Source organism: Symphalangus syndactylus, chromosome 8 (assembly GCF_028878055.3).
Source record: "Symphalangus syndactylus isolate Jambi chromosome 8, NHGRI_mSymSyn1-v2.1_pri, whole genome shotgun sequence".
Taxonomy (NCBI): domain Eukaryota; kingdom Metazoa; phylum Chordata; class Mammalia; order Primates; family Hylobatidae; genus Symphalangus; species Symphalangus syndactylus.
This window is the reverse complement of record NC_072430.2, coordinates 13,357,641-13,385,364: the sequence shown is the minus strand read 5'-3', so window position 1 is coordinate 13,385,364 and position 27,724 is coordinate 13,357,641. Positions and strand designations below refer to the sequence as shown.

The following is a 27,724-nucleotide window of genomic DNA, read 5'->3' as shown; positions in this document are numbered from 1 at the left end:
ATCAACAACCCTCCCTCCTCTGTTCTACAGCCACTTTTCCCTTCCCCCCCAGGGCAACAATATCCCCAGTTGCATAGATATCTTTCCAAAACGCTTTATGCCTATACACATACAAAAAGATAGATATGCACATTACTCTTTGCTCATCTTTCCACAAAAGGCAGCCAGGTGTGCACATTCTTTTGCACCATGCTTAATTCATGTAACATGTTTAGGAGATGGTCTGTCTGGGTCAGGACACAGAGGTTCTTCATTATTTACGGCTGCAGAGCATTCTGCTGTGTAGATGGACCCTAATTTATTTAGGTCAACTCTCCTGGTGGGCATTTAGGTTGTTCCTACCAGCAATGCTCAGTGAATAACCCTGTTTATATATCATTTTGTAGATGCCAGGGCACAGCTTTAGGATAAATTCTCAGAAATGAAACTGCTGGGTAAAAGGTTTTATGTTTTGTAAGTTTAACAGCTATTGCCAAATTTCCTTCTATAGAAGGTGCCAACTGCCTCCCACAGCAATGCAGAAGACTGCCTGTTTCTCAGAATCCTTGTCAACACTGTGCTATTAACTGTTTTAATCTTTGCCAATGTGACAGGTAAAATATAGTATTTCAAGATAGTTTTCTCTGCATGTCTTTTATTAGGAATAAGGTGAGTATCTTCATATATCCTAGGGCCATGTATATTCCTTTTCTGTGAACTGTGTGTGTGTGTATATATTTTTTCTATTATTCTACTAAGCTTTTTTTTTTTTTTTTTGAGATGGAGTTTCGCTCTTGTTGCCCAGGCTGGAGTGCAATGGCACGATCTCAGGCTCACTGCAACCTCTGCCTCCCAGGTTCAAGCGATTCTCCTGTCTCGGCCCCCCGAGTAGCTGGGATAACAGGTATGTGCCACCAAGCCTGGCTAATTTTTGTATTTTTAGTAGAGACAGGGTTTCACCATGTTGGCCAGGCTGGTCTCAAACTATTGACATCAGGTAATCCGCCCCACTTGGCCTCCCAAAGTGCTGGCATTATAGGTGCGAACCACCACACCTAGCCAAGTTTTCTTCTTATCAAATTTTAGGAACTCTTTACATGTAAAGAGAATTAGCCTTTTGCAATATGAGCTATAAATGCTACTTCCCAGTTTATAATTTATCTTTTGACTTTTTTTAGATGTTATTGCCATGCAGTTATTTTTGGTTTTGTTTTATTTACATATATTTTCTGAGATGGAGTCTCGCTCTGTTGCCCAGGCTGGAGTGCAGTGGCGTCATCTTGGCTCACTACAACCTCTGCCTCCCAGGTTCAAGCGATTCTTCTGCCTCAGCCTCCTGAGTAGCTGGGATTATAGGCACACACCACCACATCGGGCTAATTTTTAGCAGAGATGCGGTTTTACCATGTTGGCCAGGCTGGTCACAAACTCCTGACCTCAAGTGATCCACCCGCCTCGGCCTCCCAAAGTTCTGGGATTATAGGCGTGAGCCACCACACCCAGCCTATTTTTATTTTTTGAGACAAGGTCTCTCTCTGTTGCCCTCGCTGGCTGGAGTGCAGTGGCACAACCATGGCTCACTGCAGCCTTCACCTCCTGGGCTCAATCGATCCTCCCACCTCAGCCTCCCAAGTAGCTGAGACTACAGGCATCCACCACCACAACCAGCTATTTTGTATTTTCTGCAGAGATGGGGTTTTGGCATGCTTCCCAGGATGGTCTAGAACTACCTGGCTCAAGTGATCTGCCTGCCTCAGCCTTTCAAAGTGCTGAAATTACAAGCCTGAGCCACTACACCCAGGCTTTGTTTTAAATAATTCATTTATCAGTCTTGTCTTTTATGTTTTAGTGTTACACTTACAAAGGCCTTGTTCACTTCAAAAATAAAAAGATCTCCCGGAACTTTCTTCTAGTCTTTTCATGGTTTTATACATTTTTAAAATCTAGATGTTTGACCAATCTGATATTTACCAAAAACAATCCCTTTAGCGTGGCGGTGGGTGCCTGTAATCCCAACTACTCGGGAGGCTGAAGCAGGAGAATTGCTTGCACCCAGGAGGCGGAGGTTGCAGTGAGCTGAGATTGTGCCACTGCACTCCAGCCTGGGTGGCAGAGTGAGACTCCATCTCAAAACAAAACAAAACAAAAATCCCTTTAAACACCAAGTCCCTTTACATGACTGAGTATGCTGATTAATTAACTTAGAGTCCTGAGAAGGAAAGAAGGGTTGGTGCCTAAAAAGTGTGATGTAATTGTCTGGGCACAGTGGCTGACACCTATAATCCCAGCACTCTGGGAGGCTGAGGTGGGCAAATCACTTGAGGTCAAGAGTTCAAGACCAGCCTGGCCAACACGGTGAAACCCCATCTCTATTAAAAATACAAAAATTAGCCGGGTGTGGTGGTGCGCACCCGTAGTCCCAGCTACTTGGGAGGCTAAGGCAGGAGAATCCCTTGAACCCTGGAGGTGGAGGTTGCAGTGAGCCAAGATTGTGCCACTGCACTCCAACCTGGGCAACAGAGTGAGACTCTGTCTCAAAAAAAAAAAAAAAAAAAAAAAAGTGCCATAATGGTAAACAACACTAACAGAAGCCAAAGAAACATGAGATACCAACTTTCTCTCTAGCCACTTGTAAGTGCAGGGCCGGGTGTGTGTGAATAATTTAATATTTATTCCTATTTTTCTTAAATTAACTTTTCTAGCAAAAATTAACAAATGAGGAAGAAAGCATTTATCTACCTTGTTCACTGTTCTCAGCTGGGGAGTCCTCGTGTCGAAGGAAAAATTTCACTTCTTCCTTCCGTGGACCCCATTTCTGAAGATGTTCATACATCATATGATCAAAGGGTATGGGACGTTCTAGGAAAAAGACCACATCTTTTTTACTCCAGAATTAAAATGACTCCAACCAAAAGTAAATTTTTTAAAAAACTTAAATGAATGTATATATGCACACATACATGTCTACATGTTACAATTCAAAGATATTACAAGCACTGAATTTCAACATTAATGAGTAAAAGCAAGAATATGAATGGGAAATAATTTAGGCAACAGATAAACACAAAAAGTATCCATGACAGCAATTTTGCAATATTAAATAGGGAACACTGAAACATGCCCTTTACAAAACTTATTTATCACAAAGCATTGTGTCTCCCATTCGTTTGTTTGTTTGTTTTGAAATGGGGTTTTGCTCTTGTTGCCAAGGCTGGAGTGCAGTAGCACCATCTTGGCTCACTGCAACCTCCGCCTCCGGGTTCAAGAGATGCTCCTGCCTCAGCCTCCCAAGTAGCTGAAATCACAGGCATCCACCACCACGCCCAGCTAATTTTTTGTATTTAGTAGAGAGAGGGTTTCACCATGTTAGTCAGGCTGGTCTCAAACTCCTGACCCCAGGTGATCCACCCGCCTTGGCCTCCTAAAATGCTGGGATTATAGGCGGGAGCCATCGCACCCAGCCTTTTTTTTTTTTTTTTGAGACAGAGTTTTGCTCTTATCACTTAGGCTGGAGTGCAATCTCGGCTCACTACAACCTCTGCCTCCAGGGTTGGAGAGATTGTCCTGCCTCAGCCTCCTGAGTAGCTGGGATTGCAGGTGCCCACCACCACGCCCAGCTAATTTTTGTGTTTTTAGGAGAGACGGGGTTTTACCATGCTGGCCAGGCTGGTCTCGGCCTCTTGGCCTTCTGGCCTCAGGTGATCCACCCGCTTTGGCCTCCGAAAGTGCTGAGATTACAGGTGTGAGCCACTATGCTCGGCCTCCCACTCTTGAAAGAAACATAAACTGACCAGGCCATGTTATTTCTTAAAATGTCAGGCGTGGCAATCAGAGGTATGAAGGCTGCACAGGGCACTTCCTGGTAACTCAGGCAACATTATTGTGAATGTTTGTCAGTACCAAGTTAATAAAAATTAAATCCTATAGAACTAAATGTATTTCAAATATTTTTTTAAAAATCAAAGCTTACTCACAATCTCTCACTCCTTTACTTTTTTTGAGACAAAGTCTTTGTTCTGCCACCCAGGCTGGAGTGCAGTGGTATGATCTCAGTTCACTGCAACCTCCACCACCTGGGCTCATGTGATCCTCCCACCTCAGCCTCCCAAGTTAGCTGAAACTATAGGCACATGCCACCATGCCTGGATAATTTTTGTATTTTTTGTAGAGATGGGGTTTTTGCCATGTTGCCTGGGCTAGTCTTGAACTGCTGGGCTCAAGCGATCTGACTGCCTCAGCCTCCCAAAGTGCTGGGATTACAGGTGTGAGCCACTGTGCCTGGCCAATATCTAACCAATTACTTGAGAAGAGCACTAACCCAGTTGTTGAATTTAAAAGAACCACTTTTATATGTATAATGAATTCCGTTTTCCTTCTCTGTGAACTGTCTCAGGTATTATGCCTATTTTTCAAAAATCTGGGTTGTGGCTGGGTGGGGTGACTCACGCCTGTAATTCTAGCACTTTGGGAGGCCAAGGTGGGCAGATCGCCTAAGGTCAGGAGTTCGAGACCAGCCTGGCCAACTTGGTGAAACCCTGTCTCTACCAAAAATACAAAAATTAGCCGGGTGTGGTGGCAGGCACCTGTAGTCCCAGCTACTCAGGAGGCTGAGGCAGAAGAATCACTTGAACCCGAGACGTGGAGGTTGCAGTGAGCCGAGATCAAGTCACTGCACTCCAGCCTGGGCGACAGAGCGAGACTCCATCTCGGGGGTGGGGGGAATCTGGATTGCTTCTTTCTTAGTGATCTAAAGGAGTTCTTTATACTCTGGATACTAATCCTAGGTTGGTTACATATACTGAAAATAAACTTGCCTATTAATTTTGTTGATATCATTTTTTGTATAGAAGTTTAAAAAATTAAAATGTAAGCAGTTATCAGTCTTTTCCAATTTCAGTTTGAGTTTTTGGTAAAACAAATCCTCTTCTACTCCAAGGTAAAAAAGATACTCTCTTATGTTCTTTCTACAAATTTTAAAGTACAGGTTTTCACTGACTTTATGGAATTTCTTTCTGCATTTGGCATAAAGATCTGATTTTATTTTTTCCCTACTTGAATAATCAGTGGTCCCAGCATCATTTACTGAATAGTCTATCCATTCCCCATAGACAAGTAATTGTCACCTCTAATAATGTAGCAGGATGTCATATGTACATGGGATCTTTCTGAGCTGTCTCTTCTATTTTATTGGCTATCCACCTATCACTGTGCCAATACCACAACCTTAATTACTATCATTTTGTAGTGAGTCTTGCTACCTGGTAGGTCAATTTCCCTCATATGGCTTAGTTTCAAAACTGTCTTAGTATTTCTCATCCCTTTGCATTCAAATATGTTTTAGGAGCAGCTTGTCAAGATCTTTTTTAAAAAGGTAGAATTTTGACTGGAACCATATTAATTGATTTATAAATAAACATGAGGAGACCTAACATCTTTGTAATACCAAGTTTTCTGGGCCTTGAACATGATTGTGTGCCTCCATTTTTTTCATGCATCTTGTGTTCTTCAATGATGTCTTAAAACATCTCACCATGGAGGTCTTGCTCATCTTAATTTATCCTCTGAACTTGATTTTCTGTTTTACATGTGCATATTATCATTTAAATATAATTGTTTTATTTTGGAGTAATTTGAGATTTACAGAAAAGTTACCAAGATAGTACAAAGAGTTCCTGTATATCCTTCATCCACCTTCCCCTAATACAAACATCTTACACAGCTATGGCATACTGTATACACTTCATCCTTGAACACAGGTCTGAACTGCAGAGGTCCATTCACATGTGAATTTTCTTCCACCTCTGCCACCTGAGATGGCAAGACTGACCTTTCCTCTTCCTCCTCCCTCAGCCTACTTCACATGAAGATAAGGGCCAGGTGTGGTGGCTCACATCTGTAATCCCAGCACTTTGGGAGGCCAAGTAGGTGGATCACTTGAGGCCAGGAATTCGAGACCAGCCTGGCCAACATGGCAAAACCCCATCTCTACTAAAAATACAAAAAATTAGCTGGGCATGGTGGTGCACACCTGTAATCCCAGCTACTTGGGAGGCTGAGGCAGGAGAATCACTTGAACCCGGGAGGTGGACGTTGCAGTGAGCTGAGATTGCACCACTGCACTCCAGCCTGGGCGACAGAGCACACTCTGTCTCAAAACAAAACAAAACAAAACAAAACAAAAAACCATGAAGGATGAAGATCTTTATGATGATCCACTTCCACTTAATGAATTATAAATGTTTTCTTTTCCTTGGTTTTCTTAATAACATGTTCTTTTCTCTACCTTATTTTATTGTAATAATAAAGCATATAATACATATGACATATAAAATGTGTTAATTGGTGACTTACGTTCTAAGTAAAGCTTCTGGTCAACAAAAGGCTACTAGTAGTTAAGTTTTGGAGGAATCAAAAGTTATACTTGTTTTTCAACTGTGCAGGGGGTCAGTGCCCCCAATCTCCATGCTGTTCAAGGTTCAACTGTACTTAATAAATAAACCTTGTTAATAGTGTTGCTCAATTCTTCCCTAATCTTGACTAATAGATATATGCCTACAAATCTCCCATTTTGATTGTGGATTTACTAAATTCCTAATTTTATAAATTTTGACTTTATATTTTTCAGTTTACATTGTTAAATGTACATCTACTCATGACTGTTTAAGCTTCTTGATATATCACTCCTTTTATTATGTCTATCTTTATCCTAACGGTTTAACTTTAAATTTTATTTTGCCTGATATTAATGTTGCCAGAAAAGCTACTTTTCACCTTTGTCTTCATTTCAACATTTCTGAAGGTATTATGCTTGTATGTCTGTCTCTTGCAAGCAGCATAGAGCTGGATTTTATTTTTTACCCAATCTGTACCTCTGTCTTTTTTTTTTTTTTTTTTGAGACAGAGTCTTGCTCTGTCGCCCAGGCTGGAGTGCAGTGGCGCTATCTCGCTCACTGCAAGCTCCGCCTCCCGGGTTCATGCCATTCTCCTGCCTCAGCCTCCCGAGGAGCTGGGACTACAGGCGTCCGCCACCACGCCCGGCTAATTTTTTTTTTGAGACGGAGTCTTGCTCTGTCGCCCAGGGTGGAGTGCAGTGGTGCAATCTCGGCTCACTGCAAGCTCCGCCTCCCGGGTTCACGCCATTCTCCTGCCTCAGCCTCTCCAAGTAGCTGGGACTACGTATCAGAACTAAGTATTTGTAGAGCAAAAAACAATGACAAGTTAAACATTAAAGAAGTAATTTTCAGCCGGGAGCAGTGGCTCACGCCTACAATCCCAGCACTTTGGGAGGCCAAGGTGGGCAGATCATGGGGTCAGGAATTCGAGACCAGCCCGGCCAACGTGGTGAAATCCCGTCTCTACTAAAAATACAAAAATTAGCTAGGCGTGGTGGCGCACGCCTATAATCCTAGCTACTTGGGAGGCTGAGGTAGGAGAATAGCTTGAACCCACGAGGTGGAGGTTGTAGTTAGCCAAGATCCTGCCACTGCACTCCAGCCTGGGACAGAGCAAGACTCCGTCTCAAAAAAAAAAAGTAAATAAATACACACACAAAAAATATATATATATATAGAAGTAAATTTCATTCCATATTTTTAGTTTTGAAAGCAGCATTTTTTTATATACACATATGCCTATAAAAAGATTTTTAAAAGCATGTATACTGGCCTTTTCTAACTGCAAGGCCTATATTTAGCTAAATCATGTTTCTCAGTTTTGCATAAAATTGTGTCTTAGGCCACATTTTTATTCATATTGCTTTGGCTTATCATTTAGTAGCTTTATTTTTAGTTGTTTTACTAATCAAAATTGTCAATAAATTTTCATTTTTTTACATTAAAATCAACTTTTAAACTTTTACATTTATTAAAATCAATTTACAACCTATATTTAAATATACCAAGTCTGAATATAACCTAATAAGTTAAAACCCATTCTGTCTTAAGCCAGTTATTTAACAGAAATTTATTGTTTCCCTCTATTCATGTGTGTGTGTGTGTGTATGTATAGATAGGTAGATACATATTTATTTATTTATTTATTTTATTTTTTTTTTTAAAGACAGGGTCGCACTCTGTCCTCTGTCACCCAGGCTGGAGCACTGAAGTGCAGTGGTGTGATCAAGCGATCGTCCCACCTCAACCTCTCAAGTAGCTGGGACTATAAGCATGTGCCACCATGCCCAGCTAATTTCTGTATTTTTTGTAGAGATGGGGTTTGGCCATATTGCCCAGGTTGGTCTCGAACTTCTGGGTTCAAGCAATCTGCCCGCCTTGGTCTCAAGTGCTGGGATGACAGGTGTGAGCTACTGCATCTGGCAAAATTTTGAGAAGATTAATTCCAAGAAAGCTTCGCTATATTTTTTTAATTATAAGAAAGTTTAACCGAACATAATTTTTGTTTTAAAGCAGAAAAAACACAACCTGATCAACATGACAAGACCCTGTCTCTACAAAAAATAAATAAATAAAAGGACTGTCCGGGCACTATGCAGTTTGCCTGTGCTCCCAGCTACTTGGGAAGCTGAGATGGAAGGATCCCTTGAGCCCAGGAGTTTAAGGCTGCAGTGAGCTATGATCACACCACTTCACTCCAACCTGGGCAACTGAGCAAGACTCTGTCTCAAAAAAAAGAAAAAGAGGCTGGGTGCAGTGGCTCATGCCTGTAATCCCAGCACTTTGGGAGGCCGAGACAGGTGGATCACGAGGTCAGGAGTTCAAGACTAGCCTGGCCAATATGGTGAAACCTTGTCTCTAATAAAAAACGCAAAAAATTAGCCGGGCATGGTAGCGCATGCCTGTAGTCCCAGCTACTCGGGGAGGCTGAGGCAGGAGAATCACTGGAACCTGGGAGGCAGAGGTTGCAGTCAGCTGAGAATGCGCCACTGCACTCCAGCCTGGGCGATACGGTGAGACTCTGTCACAGAAAAGGGGAAGGGAGGCCGGGCACGGTGGCTCACGCTTGTAATCCCAGCACTTTGGGAGGCCGAGGTGGGCGGATCACGAGGTCAGGAGATCGAGACCACAGTGAAACCCCGTCTCTACTAAAAATACAAAAAATTAGCCAGGCATGGTGGCGGGCGCCTGTAGTCCCAGCTACTCAGAGAGGCTGAGGCAGGAGAATGGCGTGAACCCGGGAGGCGGAGCTTGCAGTGAGCCAAGATCACGCCACTGCACTCCAGCCTGGGTGAAAGAGCGAGACTCCGTCTCAAAAAAAAAAAAAAAAAAAAGAAAAGGGGAAGGGAGGGGAAGGGAGAAAAGGAAAGGAAAAAACACTACTGATCTGGTTAGGTTTTATGTCCCCACCCAAATCTCATCTTGAATTGTAACCCCCATAATCCCCACATGTCAAGGGAGAGACCAGATGGAGGTCACTGAATCATGGAGGTGGTTTCTCATCATAGTGAGTGAGTTCTTATGAAAACTGATGGTTTTAGAAGGGGCTCTTCCCCCTTCACTTGACATTTCTCCTTCCTGCCACCTTGTGGAGGAGGTGCCTTGCTTTCCCTTCGCCTTCTGCCATGATTATAAGTTTCCTGAGGCCTCCCCAGCCTTGCAGAACTGTGAGTAAATTAAACCTTTTTCCTTTATAAATTATCCCATCTCTGGCAGTTCTTTATAGCAGTATGAAAATGGACTAACTACCCTATACATATCATGTAATATAAAATATACCTAATTAGCATCTTGTATAATGGACATCTATTATAAGACTTTTAGGAACTTTAATTAAATAAGGTTAAAAAAAGCTCAAGTAGGAAACTTAACAAAAGATAAAAATGGAAGGTTCTATCTATCTTACTGACTGGCATTAGCACTGACACCTGTGTGGGGAAGGGACCCACACAGAGTAGCTAATGACCTGGCCAAATTAACAGACTGTTACAGGCTGAACTGTGTCTCCGCTAAATTCATCTGTTGTGGTCCTGACCTCAAGTACCTCGAAATTTAACTGTATTTGGAGATAGGATTTTTTAAGAGGCAAGAAGTCAAAATGAAGTCATCACAGTGGCCCCTAATCCAGTATGACTAGTGTCCTTACAAGAGGAGGTGGTTTGTCCATAGACAGGCATGGAGGGAAGACACAGGGAAGAGAAGAAAACCATCTACAAGTCAAAGAGAGAGAGTCTTCAGAATAAACCAAGCCTGCTGACACCTTCATCTCAGACTTCTAGCCTCCATCACTGTGAGAAAATAAATTATTGTTGTTTAAGCCACCCAGTCTGTGGCACTTTGTTACGGCAGCCTTAGCAAAATAATGCACAGATCCACAGTGAAATAGCTCTACTGGAAAGCACTGATAATTACTATTGAAGGATTCTATCTATGACATACTGATCATACTAATGTCAGCAGTTACGGGTGCAGTAATTTTTTTTTCTTTTTTTTTTTTGAGATGAAGTTTCACTTTTGTTGCCCAGGCTGGAGTGCAGTGGCACAATCTTGGCTCACTGCAACCTCCGCCTCCCAGGTTCAAGCGATTCTTCTGCCTCAGCCTCCCGAGTAGCAGGGATTACAGGTGCCCACCACCATGCCCAGCTAATTTTTTGGTTTTTCAGTAGAGATGGGGTTTCACCATGTTGGCCAGGCTGGTCTCAAACTCCTGACGTCAGGTGATCCACCCGCCTCGGCCTCCCAAAGTGTGGAGATTACAAGAGTGAGCCACACTGCCCAGCCAGGTGCAGTAAGTTTTACATGAGGGTTCTCTGAAACCTAAAAAAAATGTATCTCTGTAAGGGTTCCTGTAGGTAAAAGGACTGAGAAAGTCTGTTACAGTGCTTTCCCTCTCACTTTGATGGCATCCACTGGAAGTTACCTTCTCTTCTTCCTAGATCCAGCTTTGTTGGCCATTTTACTTACTAATCTGTGTTTACTAAGTGCCTTCTATGAACACTAGGCTGGGCACTGGGGATATAATGGTGAACAACAGACAAGTTCCTGCCTCCAGGAATTTTAGTCCAACAAGATAGAGATGAAAACTACTACTACATTATGTTTGTTTGTTTTTTTTTTTTTTTTTGAGACAGTCTCGCTCTGTTGCCCAGGCTGGAGTGCAGTGGCACACTCTCGGCTCATTGCAACCTCCGCCTCCAGGTTTCAAGGGATTCTCCTGCCTCCCAAGAAGCTGGGACTATAGGCGTGTGCCACCATGCCTGGCTGATTTTTATATTTTTAGTAGAGATGGGGTTTTGCCGTGCTGGCCAGGCTGGTCTCCAACTCCTGGCCTCAAGTGATCCATCCGCCTTGGCCTCCTAAAGGGCTGCGATTAGAGGCATGAGCCACCGTGCCCGACCTGTATCATGTTTTGATAAATACTACAACAGTATTAGAGCACAGTATTAGAGCACAGGGACATTAACAACCTTTGAGATTCACAGAAGGGATGAGAGGCAAAGAATAAGCAGATGTTAGCCAAGCTCCTAGGGATTGTTCTAGACAATGAAGGAGCATGTACAAAAGCCATGGTAAATACACTGTGCTGTGACTCTGTGCTCCAGGGTGGTAGCCCTCACCCTTGAGGAGGTAAAACTAAGTTATGATTTGAGATGGGCTAGGAGACAAGGATGGCACCAACTAAGTGACTCATATGAGGGAGAGAAGCATTCTCAAGAGGCCATAGACCATTTAGGGCTATAATACTTGTGTAAAAATTTTATTCCCTTACAACGGGAAGGCAGACGAGGAATCAGAAGTGATAACAAGTAACAGAGAACAAAAGTGCTAAGACGCTAGAGAAGAAAAAAAACAATGGAATGAATGATCAGGCTCTAACATTGCTCCCCTTAAAAACGTTAATTACAGGCTGGGCGCGGTGGCTCACGCCTGTAATCCCAGCACTTTGGGAGGCCAAGGCGGGCGGATCACGAGGTCAGGAGATCGAGACCATCCTGGCTAACAAGGTGAAACCCCGTCTCTACTAAAAATACAGAAAATTAGCCGGGCGTGGTAGCAGGCGCCTGTAGTCCCAGCTACTCGGGAGGCTGAGGCAGGAGAATGGCATGAACCTGGGAGGCGGAGCTTGCAGTGAGCCAAGATCGGGCCACTGCACTCCAGCCTGGGCAACAGACCGAGACTCCATCTCAAAAAAAAAAAAAAAAAAAAAAAAAAAAAACGTTAATTACAATTACTTAACTGCCTGCGTCCTGTAGCTGTCATTAGGCTAACAATTGAGGGCCTGTCCTTTTACTTCTAATTTAGTAATAGTCCAATGTTTATCAAATTTCTCTCCATGTATCCTTAAAATTCTTTACTCTGAATTCTGAGTAAAAAGCACAAGACCTTGCAAAAAAAAATTGTAATTTATATACCTATAAGGGACTTGTATCTAGAATACATAAAGAACTTTTACAATTCAGTAACAAAAAGACAAATAACCCATTTTTAAAATGGGCAATGGGGTGGGACACGGTGGTTCACACCTGTAATCCCAGCACTTTGGGAGGTCCAGGCAGGTGGATCACTTGAGCCCAGGAGTTTGAGACCACCCTGGGCAACATGGCAAAACCCTGTTTCTACAAAAATTAGCCGGGCATGATGGCGCACGCCTGTAGTCCCAGCTACAAGAGAGGCTGAGGTGGGCGCACTGCTTGAACCCAGAAGGTGGAGGTTGCAGTGAGCCAGGATTGTGCCAGTGTTCTCCAGCCTGGGCAACAGCGAAAGACACTGTCTCAAAAAAAAAAAAAAAAAAAAATAGGCAAAGGAACTGAATAGACATTTCTCCAAAGAAGAAATACAAATGGCCAATATGCACATGAAAAGATTTTCACCATCATCAGTCATTAGGGAAATGCAAATCAAAACCACAATAAGACATATCTTTACAACTACTAGGATGGCTAAACTCAAGCAGACAGTATCAAGTGTTGATGAGAATGTGCGGAAATTCTCCACATCGTATACTGCTGCAGGGAATGTAAAATGCAGCAATTGCATTAGAAAATAGTCTAGTGGTTCTTGAAAAGGTTAAACACAGAATTACTATATGACCCAGATTCCTAGGTTTATACCTAAGAGATATGAAAATATATGTCCACACAAACACTTGTACATTGCCAGGCGCGGTGGCTCATGCCTGTAATCCAAGCACTTTGGGAGGCCATTGTGGGCGGATTGCCTGAGCTCAGGAGTTCAAGACCAGCCTGGGCAACATGGCGAAACCCCGACTCTACTAAAAACACAAAAAGTTAGCCAGGCGTGGTGGTGCGCGCCTATAGCCCCAGCTACTGGGAGGCGGAGGCACAAGAATCGTTTGAACCCAGGAGGCGGAGGTTGCAGTGAACCAAGAGCATGCCACTGCACTCCAGCCTGCGGGAGAGAGCAAGACTCCATGTAGGAAAACAAAAACAAAAGCAAAAACAGTTTGTACATGAAAGTTCATAGGAGCATTTTTCGTAATAGCCAAAAAAAAAAAAAAGAGACAGCCCGAACATCTATCACTCTGGCCTGGGAGACAGAGTGAGATCCTGTCTCAAAAAAAAAAAAAAAAAAAAAAAGTATACAAAAAAGCATTTTGTAAAACTCAGTCCTGTGCAATATAATTACATTTATTTTAGTTACTCAATTCTTTATTACCACAGATAACTAAGAACTAGAAGCAATATCTTCCATTTGATAAATACTAAATTATATGTACTTAGTTACCTTTTTTCCCCAGCTTTATCAGAAAAAAAGCAAATCCACCACAAGTTTAGCTAAAAGATGGTGATTTGATTCTATTCATGTAACAACCTTTACAGGACCTAATACATACCATTTCCCCTCCACACTTCAGCTAAATGGCAGCTGCCTTCTCCAGGTTCCTTGCAAAATTCTACAACATCTCGACACGTTGTTTCTGGTGTTATAGGAACTTCTGTTAAAATCTGTTCATTGTTGCTCAAGAAAACGGTTAATATCATCTGTAAGAGAAAAGAGTAAAGCTACAATTTAGATTTCTTATCACAAAGAGATTAATCTGTAAATTTAAAGTGTTCTCTCTACCCACCCCCCCGCCCCCAAAATGCCTACAGGATTATTTTCTGGAAATAATAGATAAGCTGATTCTAAAGTTCATGCAGAAAGATGAAAAAGACAAGTCAGGAAAATTCCAAATGAGGAGAGTAATAGAAAAGAAAGAGCAATACCAGATCATTATAAAGCCTCAAAACAACAAGACAGCAGTAGATATATAGATCAATGGGACAAAGTCATACCCCAGAAATAGACCCAATTTTATCTATGAAAAAAATGGCAAACGATGAGGTAGGTATCTCAAAAATCAAGGAAGGAAAATGACTATACAATGAGTGATGTCTGAGCAAAATATATCCATCTGGAAAAAAATGGTTTCACACCATATATCGTACACTAGCATAAGTTCCTAATAGATCAAATATTTAGATATAAACCCTAAAACCATAAAAAGTCCAGAATAAAACCTGGGTAAATTCTCTTTTATAGCTTTGGAGTATAGGTGTTTTTTCTAACTATGACTCAAAAACCAGACACTATTTTTAAAAAGATTGATATTCAAGTACATTAAAGAATTTTTTTTTTTTTTTTTTTTTGAGACGGAGTCTCGCTCTGTCGCCCAGGCTGGAGTGAAGTGGCGTGATCTTGGCTCACTGCAAGCTCCGCCTCCAGGGGTTCATACCATTCTCCTGCCTCAGCCTCCTGAGTAGCTGAGACTACAGGCGCCTGCCACCACGCCCGGCTAATTTTTTGTATTTTTAGTAGAGACGGGGTTTCACTGTGTTATCCAGAATGGTCTCGATCTCCTGACCTCGTGATCCGCCCGTCTCAGCCTCCCAAAGTGTTGGGATTACAGGCGTGAGCTATTGCATTGAGCCTTATTTTGTATTTTTAGTAGAGACGGAGTTCGCCATGTTGACCAGGCTGATCTGGAACTCCTGACCTCAAGTAATCAGCCTGCCTTGGCCTCCCAAAGTGCTGGGATTACAGGTGTGAGCCACTGTGCCAGGTCTTTTTTTTTTTTTTTTTAAATTTCAAAAAAATACTAACACTTTGATCTAGCATCTTAAGACATCATATTGGAAGGAAATTTTTTTTTTTCCTTTTCCTCAGTGGGACAATGAAAGAGATACTTTAAAAACAATACACCTAAAGTAAAAAGTAGGCCGGGCATGGTGGCTCGAATCTGTAATCTCAGATTTGGGAGGCCAAGGTGTGTGGATCACCTGAGGTCAGGAGTCCAAGACCAGCCTGGCCAACATGGTGAAACCCCAACTCTGATAAAAAAGAAATACAAAAATTAGCTGGGCGTGATGGACGCACCTGTAGTCCCAGCTACTCAGGAGGCTGAGTCAGGAGGTTCACTTGAACCTGGGAGGCATGAGGTTGCAGTGAGCCAAGATTGCACCACTGCACTCCAGCCTGGGTGACTGAGCAAGACTCCATCTCAAAAATAAATAAATAAAAATAAATGAATAAAGTAAAATTTAAACCAAAGATATTCTTTAATCAGAAGGTACTATAAAACATTTCTATCTAATCTTTGATAAAAGGTCAGAAACAGGCCAGAAATGGTGGCTCAGGACAGTGGTCTCAGCTGGAGGCTGAGGTGGGAGGATCACTTGATCCCAGGAACTTGAAGCTGCAGTGCAGCTTACAATCGCGCCACTGCACTCTAGCCTGGGCAACAGAGCCAGACCTTAAAACCTCTGCATTCGAGTCAGTATATAATTTTAGTTTGTTGTTAAGATTTTTTTTTCATCCAGGAGGAGTGGCTCACGCCTGTAATCCCAGCACTCTGGGAGGCCAAGGTGGGCAGACCACTTGAGATCAGGAGTTTGAGAACAGCCTGGCCAACATGGCAAAACACTGTCTCTACTAAAAATACAAAAAATTAGCCAGGCGTGGTGGCCCGCGCCTCTAGTCCCAGCTACGCAGGAGGCTGAGGCATGAGAATTACTTGAACCCAGCGGGACGGAGGTTGCAATGAGCCAAGATCACACCATTGCACTCCAGCCTGGGCAACACAGCAAGACTCTGTCTCAAAAAAAAAAAAAAAAAAAAAGATATTTTTTTCTTACAAGTGCCCTAAATTCCTACATTCTGAAATTAAGCATCTTTACATCTATGATCAGATTTTATGTAACCAAAATTGATAACAGCTTTAAACTGGTTTCCTTGCCACTAATCTCCCCCGACTCTAACTCCTCACCATTACCATTTCCTTTCTTTTTTTTTTTTCCTTTTTTTTTGAGACGGAGTTTCACTCTTGTTGCCCAGGTTGGAATGCAATGGCGTGATCTCGGCTCACTGCAACCTCCACCTCCTGGGTTCAAGCGATTCTCCTGCCTCAACCTCCCGAGTAGCTGGGATTACAAGTGTGCAACACCACACCCAGTTTTGTATTTTTAGCAGAGATGGTGTTTCTCCATGTTGATCAGGTGGTCTCGAACTCCCAATCTCAGGTGATCTACCCACCTCGGCTTCCCAAAGTGCTGGGATTACAGACGTGAGCCAACATGTCTGGCCTACCATTTCATTTTCTAAAAGTCAAATAAAGTTATTCCCTTGCTTAAAATATTTAAAAGCTCCCCACTGCCCAACACCAGCCCTTCCCAAAACACCTTCTCTGGTATATAAGCAGGAGATAGGTTTCTTAACTGAGCACTCCTTAAGAGTCTAATGTAATGATCATGTATATTCCTTTTTTCCCTCCAGGGAATCTCATGAGGCTTGGATTTCTATAAAATATACTCGAGAAAACCTTCCAGGTTCTAAGTCTCTCCAAGCACTAAACCTCCCTCCATCAGCGTCAATGGAGTTCTCTCTGGCAGCCGTCCCTCTGCCCAAGTACCCTTTCTGTTTGCCTGTAAATTCCTATTCACAATTCAAAACTCAGCTCCTAACTACCATCTTTCAAAAACATCCCTTTACCGTCTCCGCTCACCAGGCAGGCCACATGCTCCTTCCTTTGTGATCCAGTGGCTCTTCACACAGATCTCTATTGCATCACCTCGATGACTCCCTCCCCTCATAGACTCTGCACTCTTCCGAGCACTTCACTTTTGAGTCTTTAATTTCCCATTGCTGAGTCAGGATCTGACGCATAGGAGGCACACTAAAATCTGGTCAACTCTATGAATGACACACAAAATATAGAACCCCCCACCATGCCCTAAGTTGAGAAAAAATAAATACACACACAATCGAAGTAAGATATATCCAGTCTGTTCAATAAACAAGCATCATCCCTCTTCCCTGAACACATTTCTATTTTACAATAAATTTTTTAAAAATTAAGTAACAGTTACCTCTGCTCACTAAAGTATAAGAATTTATAAAAACTGGGGGTTTTTGTATACTGAAATAAGTAGCCTGGAATCTATAGAATTTGGAATAAAATAGGTAATTACTGTATCCAGCTCAAACAAGGCCAAGACTAATACTTTAACAGTTTCATCAGAAACAACTGGAATATAGTTCTATTCTTACTTATACACATTTATTCTACAGTTGTAACGGTAAATATTTTCCAGTGTGACTTCATAATCTATGCTCTTAAAGATCTAATAATATCGGGAGGCTGAGGCAGGAGAATGGCGTGAACCCGGGAGGCGGAAGCTTGCAGTGAGATAGTGCCACTGCAGTCCAGCCTGGGCGAAAAAGTGAGACTCCGTCTCAAAAAAAAAAAAAAAAAAAATCTAATAATAAATCTTCCCAAATCATGCTTTATAAATTGAAGTTTCAAATGAGTAAAAAAAATTTTTTTTTACTACCTTCCCTTAAATGCTATTCCTACAGTTCACTAGCAACCAGCAGAATGCCCTGTTTCACTCAGTACTTCAGAATCGGTTTTTCTTCCTTGTTCCTTACCCTTCTACCTACTAAGGCATCCCACGGTTTGCTCTCAACACTCTGAGCTAGCAAAACATTCGCACCATCATTGCCTCATGAATACAGCATGCGTAAAGCAGTACCCTTAGGCACTCACAGAGGCACAGCTGGTGCTTACTTGCTCTGAAAAGCAGAATTCTTCATGAACGCATTGTCAGAATGAAGGATGGTATGGCAGTATTTTGGGGTACTTTCTGAATTACCAAGACTCTTCAGCTCATGAATAAGTTCAATGTGACAAGGGAGGGGGAGAGGCACGATGGCAGGTTGTAAATGTGGATATGTATTTTTAAAAGCGAAGAACACCCAAATAACTTACCCAAAAGTCACTAAACATTATTTCAATTTCTTACGTTCCATTTTATCACTCGCAATAACCCTGTCTTTCCTAATTTTAGCAAAATTCATTTTCCCTAATCTCTATTATTCAAAGCTAATTTCATTATAATCATGGCATATTTTAAAGCTTTCTAGAGAAATTAAGCTGGTTTTTACCTGGATGGTACACATTTCCCTAAACCATCATGGAAAATTGAAGCTGAAAAGCCATGTGACTGCTAATGTTATTCTAGTAAGATTTCTTTAGCTTAAAAATAACTAAAGAAGCTCCAATACAAATATATTGTATTGATTCTAGATGCACTTGTTTATATTTTAATAACATCTTTGAAATCACAGTATACCTCACAATTGATGGCACGACACAATGGGTAGCATTTTTTTTCTTTAATAGTACGTACAAAACAGATGAAATTCAGTAGGATTAAGGAAACTAAAGGAAAAAAGAAAACAAGTTAATATGGTTATCCTTCCTGAAGGATTAATATGTTAAAAATAAAGATTTGGGGCCGGGAGCGGTGGCTCACACCTGTAATCCCAGCACTTTGGGAGGCTGAGGCAGGCGGATCACGAAGACAGGAGATCAAGACCATCCTGGCTAACACAGTGAAACCCTGTCTCTACTAAAACTACAAAAAATTAGCCAGATGTGGTGGCGGGCACCTGTAGTCCCAGCTACTCGGGAGGCTGAGGTGGGAGAATGGCATGAACCCCGGAGGCGGAGCTTGCAGTGAGCCGAGATAGCACCACTGCACTCCAGCCTAGGCAACAGAGTGAGACTCTGTCTCAAAAATAAATAAATAAATAAAGATTTGGTTAGCTACAGTTAGGAAAACAAAAATTTCTAATTGTGTGCTGTAACAAATAAAGCATGTAATGACAAGATGTCCTACTTATGCCTTTCCTCAAACTGTTTCTCTGCCCTGATGAATCACACAACAAATCCTGCCCCTTTCTGCTCACTGACAATACTCTCTACCCATCCTGATCTGACCTGAGAAAGACTGGAACCAATGTCTGCCCATCTCAACCCAACCTCAGATAGAGCCTCCTCTTCTCCCCTGCTGTAACAGACTGTGGCTATTTACAGTACAACTTCCTTACATTAAATTATCAATAGTTTTCTTGACTACATCCTCTACTGGAACAGTATCTGTGACTCATTACCTGGTCTTGAAATCATCTAAGTGTGTCATAACTTGCTCCATTTTTTTTTCATTCAAAAAAGTTGGAAAAGACCATACTAGACCATAAGGACAATACTTGTGTTCTCCAGCTCAGTGCCTGGACACACAGTGGTACTCAAAAAATGCAGGATGAGGCAGGCATAAAACTGACAATCATTATTAAGTAGCTTAAGAGGTCATCTTACCCTTGCTTTCAGGAACATCTGAACTAAGAAAATCAACTGAAATCAAATAATCACTAATTTAAGTAATCCACACAGATATTTTAACATTTTTACAAACTTAGTATTTAAACTATTTTCTTGGCAGTCCAAGGAAACCAAAGCAAAACACAAATTAAGGATGTACAAGCTATTAAAAAACAGGAACTAGCTGGGCATGGTGACTCAAGCCTGTAATCTCAACACTGTGGGAGGCTGAGGCAGGAGGATCGCTTAGGCCCAGGAATTTGAGACCAGCATGGGCAACATAGTGAGACCCCATCTCTACTAAAAACTAAATAAATGAATAAACAACTAGCTGGGCATGGTGGTATGTGTCTGTAGTCCCACCTACTCAGGACACTGAGGTGGAGGATCACATGAGCCCAGGAGTTCAGTGCTGCAGTGAGCTATGAGCACACCACTATACTAGAGCCTGGGTGATAGAGTGAGATCCGATCTCTAAGGAAAAAAAAATCTAAACAGGAATTATCCTATAATCAAAGAGACAGACAATCACAAGCATTGACAAGGATGTAGAGAAACTGAAACCTTCATATACTGGTGGTGAAAATATAAAATGGTACAGCTATTTTGTATAACAGTTCAGCTGGAGTGCAGTGGCTTAATCTCAGCTCACTGCAACCTCCGCCTCCCAGGTTCAAGTGATTCTCCTGCTTCAGCCTCCCAAGTAGCTGGGATAATAGGCGCATGCTACCACGCCCCGCTAATTTTTATATTTTTAGTAGAGACAGGGTTTCACCACGTTGGCCAGGCTGGTCTCGAACTCCTGAGCTCACGTGATCCGCCAGCCTCGGCCTCCCAAAGTGCTGGGATTACAGGCGTGAGCCACCATGCCCGGCCTAAAAATTTTTAAACACAGATTTACCATACAGCCCAGCAATTCCACTCCTAGGTACCTACCCTGGGGAAATAAAAATAAATGTCCACGCAAAGTCTTATATGCAAATGTTCATAGCTGCCCTGTTCATAGTAGCCAAAAAGAAGAAACAAGGCCAGGAACGGTGGCTCATGCCTGTAATCCCAGCACTCTGGGAGGCCAAGGGTGGCAGATTGCTTGAGCTCAAGAGTTCAAGACCAGCCTGGGCAACATAACAAAACCCCACCTCTACAAAAAATTTAAAAAGTAGCTGGACGTGGTGGCACACGCCTATAGTCCCAGCTACTCAGGAAGCCTAGGTGTGAGGATTGCTTGAGCTCAGGAGGTCAAGGCTGCAGTGAACTGTGATCATGCCACTGCACTCCAGCTTGAGTGACAGAGCGAGATGCTGTCTCAAAAAAAAAAAAAAAAAAAGGAAGGAACGAAGCAAGGAAGGAAGGAGAGAGAAAAGGAAAGACAAGATAAAACCAAAATCTCCATTAACAGATAATTATGGAATATCATACAATGGAATATTATTCAGCAATAAAAGTAACAAAGTATTGACACATGCTACAACATGGATGAACTTTGAAAATACTAAGCTAAGTGAAAGAGGCCAGACACAAAAGACCACATGTTATATGATTCCATTTATGTGAAATGCCCAAAACAGTCAAATCCATAGAGAAAGAAAGATGTGTGGTTGCCTAGGACTGGGGATGGGAATGAGGAGTGACGGCAAATAGGCACAAACTTTGTTTTGGGATGACAGTAATGTTCTAAAATTAGATTGTGGTGATGGTTGTAAAACTATGTAAATTTACTAAAGATCACTGAATGTTCACTTAAAATAGGTAAACTTTATGGCACATAAATTATACCACAATGAAGCTGTTTTTAAAAAGTAGGATATATAAAACTTTTAGAAAAGGAATTCAGAAACTTGCCTTACATGGTACAAAGAAGCCTGGAATAAGAAACTCAAGTTCCATCCTTAGCTATGCCATTGACTGCTGCAACTGGCTGGGGAAGCTGCTCCTTGGTCTATCTCTGGGTCTTGGTTTCTTGGCAAGAACTCAGCAGATAATATGAAACACATATTTGCAGGAAAATGGCTCTCAGGCTTTTCTGGCCCAACTCAATCAGGTAAAGTATTAGATCCCCCAGCTCACCTATACCATCTACTTCTTCTTTCTAGTGGAAATGGAGCTCAGTGATAACAAAAAATAACCGAAGAGAAATAAGGTGATAAAAGCTATACTAAATTTTAGTAACTTGCAATAACTCACTTAGTAGGTTGTGAGTAAATAGCTCATAAAAGCCACAGAAAGGATCAGTTGGGGTGGGGGTGGGTGAACACCAGGAAGACCCCTGTAGCTTTCCAGCAGGCCACGCACCTCAAAATAAGAATTGATGCTAAGGTCCCTTCTGGCCCTGACTGCAACTCAGTTCACCAATTTAAAATCTCAGAAACATTAGAGCTGTAAGGAAAACTAAGTCTAAGCCATCACCTTAAATGCTTCATCCCACTTTCCTCAATCAGCCTCTCAAAGACTGAAAAACACACCTGGGAGTCACTGTCATCCACACAGAGAAAGGAGAATAAAATAAAGGATTAGCTCAACTCCCTTCTCTCTCATACTCCACAAAGAATTCATTAGCAAGACTGTCAACCTCCTACCCAGAATGTGATAACTCGTCTCCCTGGCTACTACCCAAGCCCGAGCCACCACCACCTCTCAGAAAGGATGTCTGCAAGAGCAACCTCATTCATCTGTTTCCACTCTCGCCCTTCAGATACATCACTTCATTCAAAACCTTCCCATGGTTTCCTCTCTGAGAATAAATTTCAAAGTCCTAACTGTTGTCTAAGAGGCCCTGCAAGACCTGCAACACACACATGCACACCACTCTGATCTCAATGCTTACCACACTCTTCATCCCTTCTCCCTCCCCCAACAGGGCAAGCCAACTTCTGCCTCAGGGGCTTTGCATTTGCTATTCTCTGCCTAGACCACTTCACTCAGCTACTGACATTGTATTACCCTCTTCTTTCAGGGCTCTGCTGGAATGGCGTCTTAGCAAGGAAGCTTTCCTTAACCTAGAATCTACCTAAAATAGCACTACTCCATCCCTCTGTCCTCCTACCCTGGTTTATGTATTTCTGCTTAGCACTCAACCACCACCTGGATCTATGTATATATTTGTTTATCCTCTGTCTGTTGTCACTAGAACACATAAGCTTCTTGAGAGCAGAGTTTCAGTTAATTAACTGCTGTGTCAGTAGTGCCTGAAGCAGTGTCTGACACATAAGAGGCACTCAACAAACTCCCCCAATTATATGTAAAATGTTTTTTTTTGTTTTTTTTTTTTGAGACAGTCTCGTGCTGTCGCCCAGGCTGGACTGCAGTGGCACAATCTCAGCTCACTGCAAGCTCCGCCTTCCAGGTTCACGCCATTCTCCTGCCTCAGCCTCCCAAGTAGCTGGGACAAAAAGTGTCTGCCACCACACCTGGCTAATTTTTTGTGTTTTTAGAAGAGACAAGGTTTCACCGTGTTAGCCAGGATGGTCTCGATCTCCTGACCACGTGACCCACCTTGGCCTCCCAAAGTGCTGGGATTACAGGCATGAGCCACCACACCTGGCCATGAAATGTCTTTTTATACTAGGTTTCTTGAATCACGACAGGTAGGTGTTTGCCTGTTTTCTCATCTTCAAGTTCTCTGTAGAAAAACAGCCAATATTTTACCCCTCTAATCACTGAATTAGTCCACATCAAAGAGAAGAAAAATATTCTTTAAAAAAGTTAGACCTTCCTTCCTTCCTTCCCCCCTCCCCCCCCCCCCCCTTTCTTTCTTTGTGGCCTGGGCTGCAATCTACTCGGCTCCCTGCTGCCCGCGCCGCGCACTGCCTGGGACTGCCGGCGTGCGCCACCGCTGCCTGCTTTTTCTTCTTTGCCTGCAGGCACGCGTTCGCCATCTTGGCCACGCTGGTCGCCAGCTCCTGACGCCGAGTGCTCGGCCCGCCTCAGCCTCCCGAGGTACTGGGACTGCAGACGGAGTCTCGCTCACCCGGTGCTTGGTGTTACCCGGGCTGGAGTGCGGTGGCGTGGTCTGGCCTCGCGGCAGCCTCCGCCTCCCAGCCGCCTGCCTTGGCCTACCAGGGTGCTGGGATTGCAGCCCCTGCCCGGCCGCCGCCCCGTCTGGGAGGTGGAGAGCGTCTCTGCCCAGCCACCCATCGTCTGGGAAGTGAGGAGCGCCTCTGCCCGGCCACCCATCGTCTGGTTGGTGAGGAGCGCCTCTGCCCGGCCACCCATCGCCTGGGAGGTGAGGAGCGCCTCTGCCCGGCCGCCCCGTCCGGGAAGAAGTGAGGAGCGCCTCTGCCCGGCCTCCCCGTCCGGGAAGAAGTGAGGAGCGCCTCTGCCCGGCCTCCCCGTCCGGGAAGAAGTGAGGAGAGCCTCTGCCCGGCCGCCCCGTCCGGGAAGAAGTGAGGAGAGCCTCTGCCCGGCCGCCCCGTCTGGGAAGTGAGGAGCGCCTCTGCCCGGCCACCCACCGTCTGGGAAGTGAGGAGCGCCTCTGCCCGGCCACCTATCGTCTGGGAAGAAGTGAGGAGCGTCTCTGCCTGGCCGCCTCGTCTGGGAGGTCTACCACGGAGGCCAGAGCAATGTGGGGGCTGGACGTGGTGGCTCACGCCTGTGGTCCCGGCACTCTGGGGGGCGAGGCGGGTTGATCACTTCGGGCTAGGAGTTCGAGACCAGTCTGGCCAACTTGGCGAAACATGAAGAATACAACAGACAAACCAACCAACCAACTCAGTGACAACAAAACAGGTCTACCCTGGAGTCATACTCTAATTTTTTCTATTTTCCTCCCTTTCTGATTCTTTATCCCACTTTCTTTTTCTTCCTCTTCCTTCTCCCTCTTCTTTGTCAAATATAAGATTGAGTTATTATCACTGATCCATATAAAGTCCCTCTCTCATTTATTTTAACTCCCACCCCCCATTTCTATTCCCCGACTTCCCATGTGCAACCTTCCTAATATGTTTGATACGCATCTTCTTGTTTGTATGTATTTTTAGAAAATGTTTATTGTTTTTGTGTGCAAAAAAAATTAATTAAAAAAAAATTCCTTGGTGTTGAAAAAAAAAAAAAAAAAAGTTAGGGTGAGGCCGGGCACAGTGGCTGACACCTATAATCCCAGCACTTTGGGAGACCAAGGCGGACGGATCATTTGAGGTCAGGAGTTCGAGACCAGCCTGGCCAACATGGCGAAACCCCATCTCTACTAAAAATACAAAAAAAAAATTAGCTGGGCGTGGTGGCACATGCCTGTAAGCCCAGCTACTCAGAGGCTGAGACAGTGGAATCCCTTGAACCCAAGAGGCAGAGGTTGCAGTGAGCCAAGATCACGCCACTGCATGCCAGCCTGGGCAACAGTGACTCCATCTCAAAAAAAAAAAGAAAAAAAATTAGTGTGAAAGTCAGGAGCCTTGAACAAAAGTATGTGGTATTTGGCAGATTTCACTCAAACCTAGAGATACAATGGATGTCCCTTGCTCTAAAGCAGAGGTGTCCCAACTTTGGGCTTCCCTGGGCCACACTGGAGAATTGTCTTGGGCCACACATAAAATATACTAACACTAATGATAGCCGATGAGCTAGAAAAAAAGATCGTTAAAAAATATATATCTCTCATAATGTTTTAAAAAAGTTTACTACTTTGTGTTGGGGTGCATTCAAAGCTGTCCTGGGCCTCCTGTGGCCCGGGGCCATGGGTTGGACAAGCTTGAGCTAAAGCCTTTCTTTCCACAAGATGGCACTGCAGGGTAACGGGGGTGAGTTCAGCACCACCCCCTTCCCCTGACACAAATTTTAGGGATGAAGAATTAACTCCAAGGAAAATAAAGGTACAGTTTAGTAAGATCATATTAAGTTCAATTTCCATAATTAGAGCTTGTACTATTTTGGAAAAGAAATAAAATTAATCTTAGAGCAATGAAAAATTTTTTCTAAATAAATAGGACTGTAGAAGTACATATTTAACCCTCTTACGAAGGCAGAGACAGATATATACCCTTTTTTTTTTTTAATGTTTCTTTTTCTTTAGAGACAGGATCTTGCTCTGCTGCCCAGGCTGAGTGCAGCAGCACCAATCCTAGCTCACTGCAGCCTCGAACTCCTAGGCTCAAGTGATCCTCCCCTGCCTCAACCTCTCAAGTAGCTGAGACTATAAAAGTGCACCACAGCTAATTTTTTTTATTTTTTGTAGAGATGGGGTCTATGCCCAGGCTGGTCTCTAACTCCTGGGCTCAATTATCCTCCCGCCTTGGCCTCCCAAAGTGCTGGGATTACAGGCATGAGCCACTATGCCCAGCCTAGACATATTCAAATATCTGAGTAGCATCTACTCAAAGTTAAAAAGCCACTACAATAGATTCTCAATAACCTTCTCAATTCTGTTTAGTTCTAATCACTGTTTTACTTGCCTTAATAATTCCACATTTTAAATTATATTATATAGTATTCCTGGGAATACAAAATAGGCACCTTAGCTTCTATATACATTATTTACTTAGTATACAGAGTCCCTTCAGTATTTAAAAGCATAACGCATTTTGAGAGAACCTGTCTTAAACCTTGTGGAAATGCAAAATTCATACAGCTTTCCATAATACCAACATGTGTCATCACTACAGGATATAGAGCTCGGTGATACAGCTGACCACACTTATTCTATCCACTAGAACTTAAAGAATACTCTAGGATAGGTTGGGTGTGGTGACTCACACCTGTATGCCAGCACTTTGGGAGGTTGAGGTGGGCAGGCTGCTTGAGCTCAGGAGTTCGAGATCAGCCTGGGCAACAATGGCGAAACCCTATCTCTACAAAAAGCACAAAAAATTCGCCACGCATGGTAGTATATGCCAGCAGTCCCAGATACGTGGGGTGCTGAGGCAGGCAGGATCACTTGAGCCCAGGAGGTCAAGGCTGCAATGAGCTATGATTGAACCACTGCACTCCAGCCTGGGTGACAAAGTGAAACTGTGTCTCAAAATTATTATTATTATTATTTTTTTGAGACAGAGTCTCGCTCTGTTGCCCAGGCTGGAGTGCAGTGGCACGATCTCGGCTCACTGCAACCTCTGCCTCCCGGGTTCAAGCGATTCTCCTGCCTCAGCCTCCCTAGTAGCTGGGACTACAGACACACACCACCATGCCCGGCTAGTTTTTGTATTTTTAGTAGAGACGGGGTTTCACCATGTTGGCCAAATGGTCTTGATCTCTTGACCTTGTGATCCGCCCGCCTAGGCCTCCCAAAGTGCTGAGATTACAAGTGTTGAGCCACCGCGCCCAGCTGTCTCAAAATTTTAAAAAGGCCGGGCATTGTGGCTCATGCCTCTAATCCCAGCACTTTCGGAGGCTGAGGCAGGTGGATCATGAGATCAGAAGTTCGAAAACAGCCTGGCCAACATGGTGAAACCCCATCTCTACCAAAAACACAAAAATTAGCCCGACGTGGTGGCACATGCCTGTAATCCCAGCTACTCAGGAGGCTGAGACAGGAGAATTGCTTGAACCCAGGAGGCAGAGGTTGCAGTGAGCCAAGTGACAGAGTGAGCCTTCCTCTCAAAAATAATAAAATAAAAAATTAAAATTAGAAAATAATACTCTAGAATAAAGAACAGTATCAATCCTGACACCATTGTTCATCAATATTGAAAATTTGGCTGAGCATGGTGGCTCATGCCTATAATCCCAGCACTTTGGGAGGCCAAGGCAGGCAGATCATGAGGTCAGGAGATTAAGACCATCCTGGCTAACACGGTGAAACTCTGTCTCTACTAAAAAATACAAAACATTAGCTGGGTGTGGTGGTGGGTGCCTGTAGTCCCGGCTACTCGGGAGGCTGAGGCAGGAGAATGGTGTGACCCGGGATGTGGAGCTTGCAGTGAGCCAAGAGCACGCCACTGCACTCCAACCTGGATGACAGAGCGAGACTCCGTCTCAAAAAAAAAAAAAAAAAAAAAAAAAAATTGAAAATTACTGCTTCAGGCCAGGTGAGATGGCTCGTGCTTGTATTCCCAGCACTTTGGGAGGCTGAGCTGGGTGGATCACTTGAGGTCAGGAGTTCAAGACCAGCCTCGGCAACATGGTGAAGCCCCGTCTCTACTAAAAAAAAAAATTTGCCAGGCATGGCAGTGCGTGCCTGTAATTCCACCTACTCAGGAGGCTGAAGCAGGAGAATCGCTTAAACCCGGGAGGCAGAGGTTGCAGTAAGCTGAGATTACGCCAC

The 27,724-nt window shown here is 43.4% G+C and overlaps 1 protein-coding gene and 1 non-coding gene across 7 annotated transcripts in view; both read right to left on the bottom strand.

Moving 5' to 3' along the window:
- Nucleotides 1-27,724, bottom strand: part of PPP1R13B (protein phosphatase 1 regulatory subunit 13B) — a 121,492-nt gene that overhangs the window by 48,624 nt on the left and 45,144 nt on the right. For 3 of the 6 annotated variants that reach the window (XR_008659305.2, XM_055288004.2, XM_055288005.2), the window contains exons 2-3: nt 13,726-13,873; nt 2,719-2,838 (exon numbers count right to left, since the gene is read on the bottom strand). The exons of 1 other annotated variant lie outside the window; for it this stretch is intronic. Coding sequence is in view for 4 of the 5 variants with exons in the window: in XM_055288004.2 (XP_055143979.1) it covers nt 2,719-2,838; nt 13,726-13,873 (268 nt within the window). In the remaining variant the exon portion in view is untranslated. Of the gene's footprint in view, nt 1-2,718; nt 2,839-13,725; nt 13,874-16,872; nt 17,048-23,981; nt 24,144-27,724 lie in introns of those variants that run through there. 2 more of the 6 variants (XM_063643829.1, XM_055288006.2) reach the window with 2 other exon arrangements.
- On the bottom strand, nt 13,627-13,706 carry LOC129489027 (small nucleolar RNA SNORD51). The gene has a single exon (XR_008659851.1). It is a non-coding gene; the product is annotated as a small nucleolar RNA SNORD51 (small nucleolar RNA).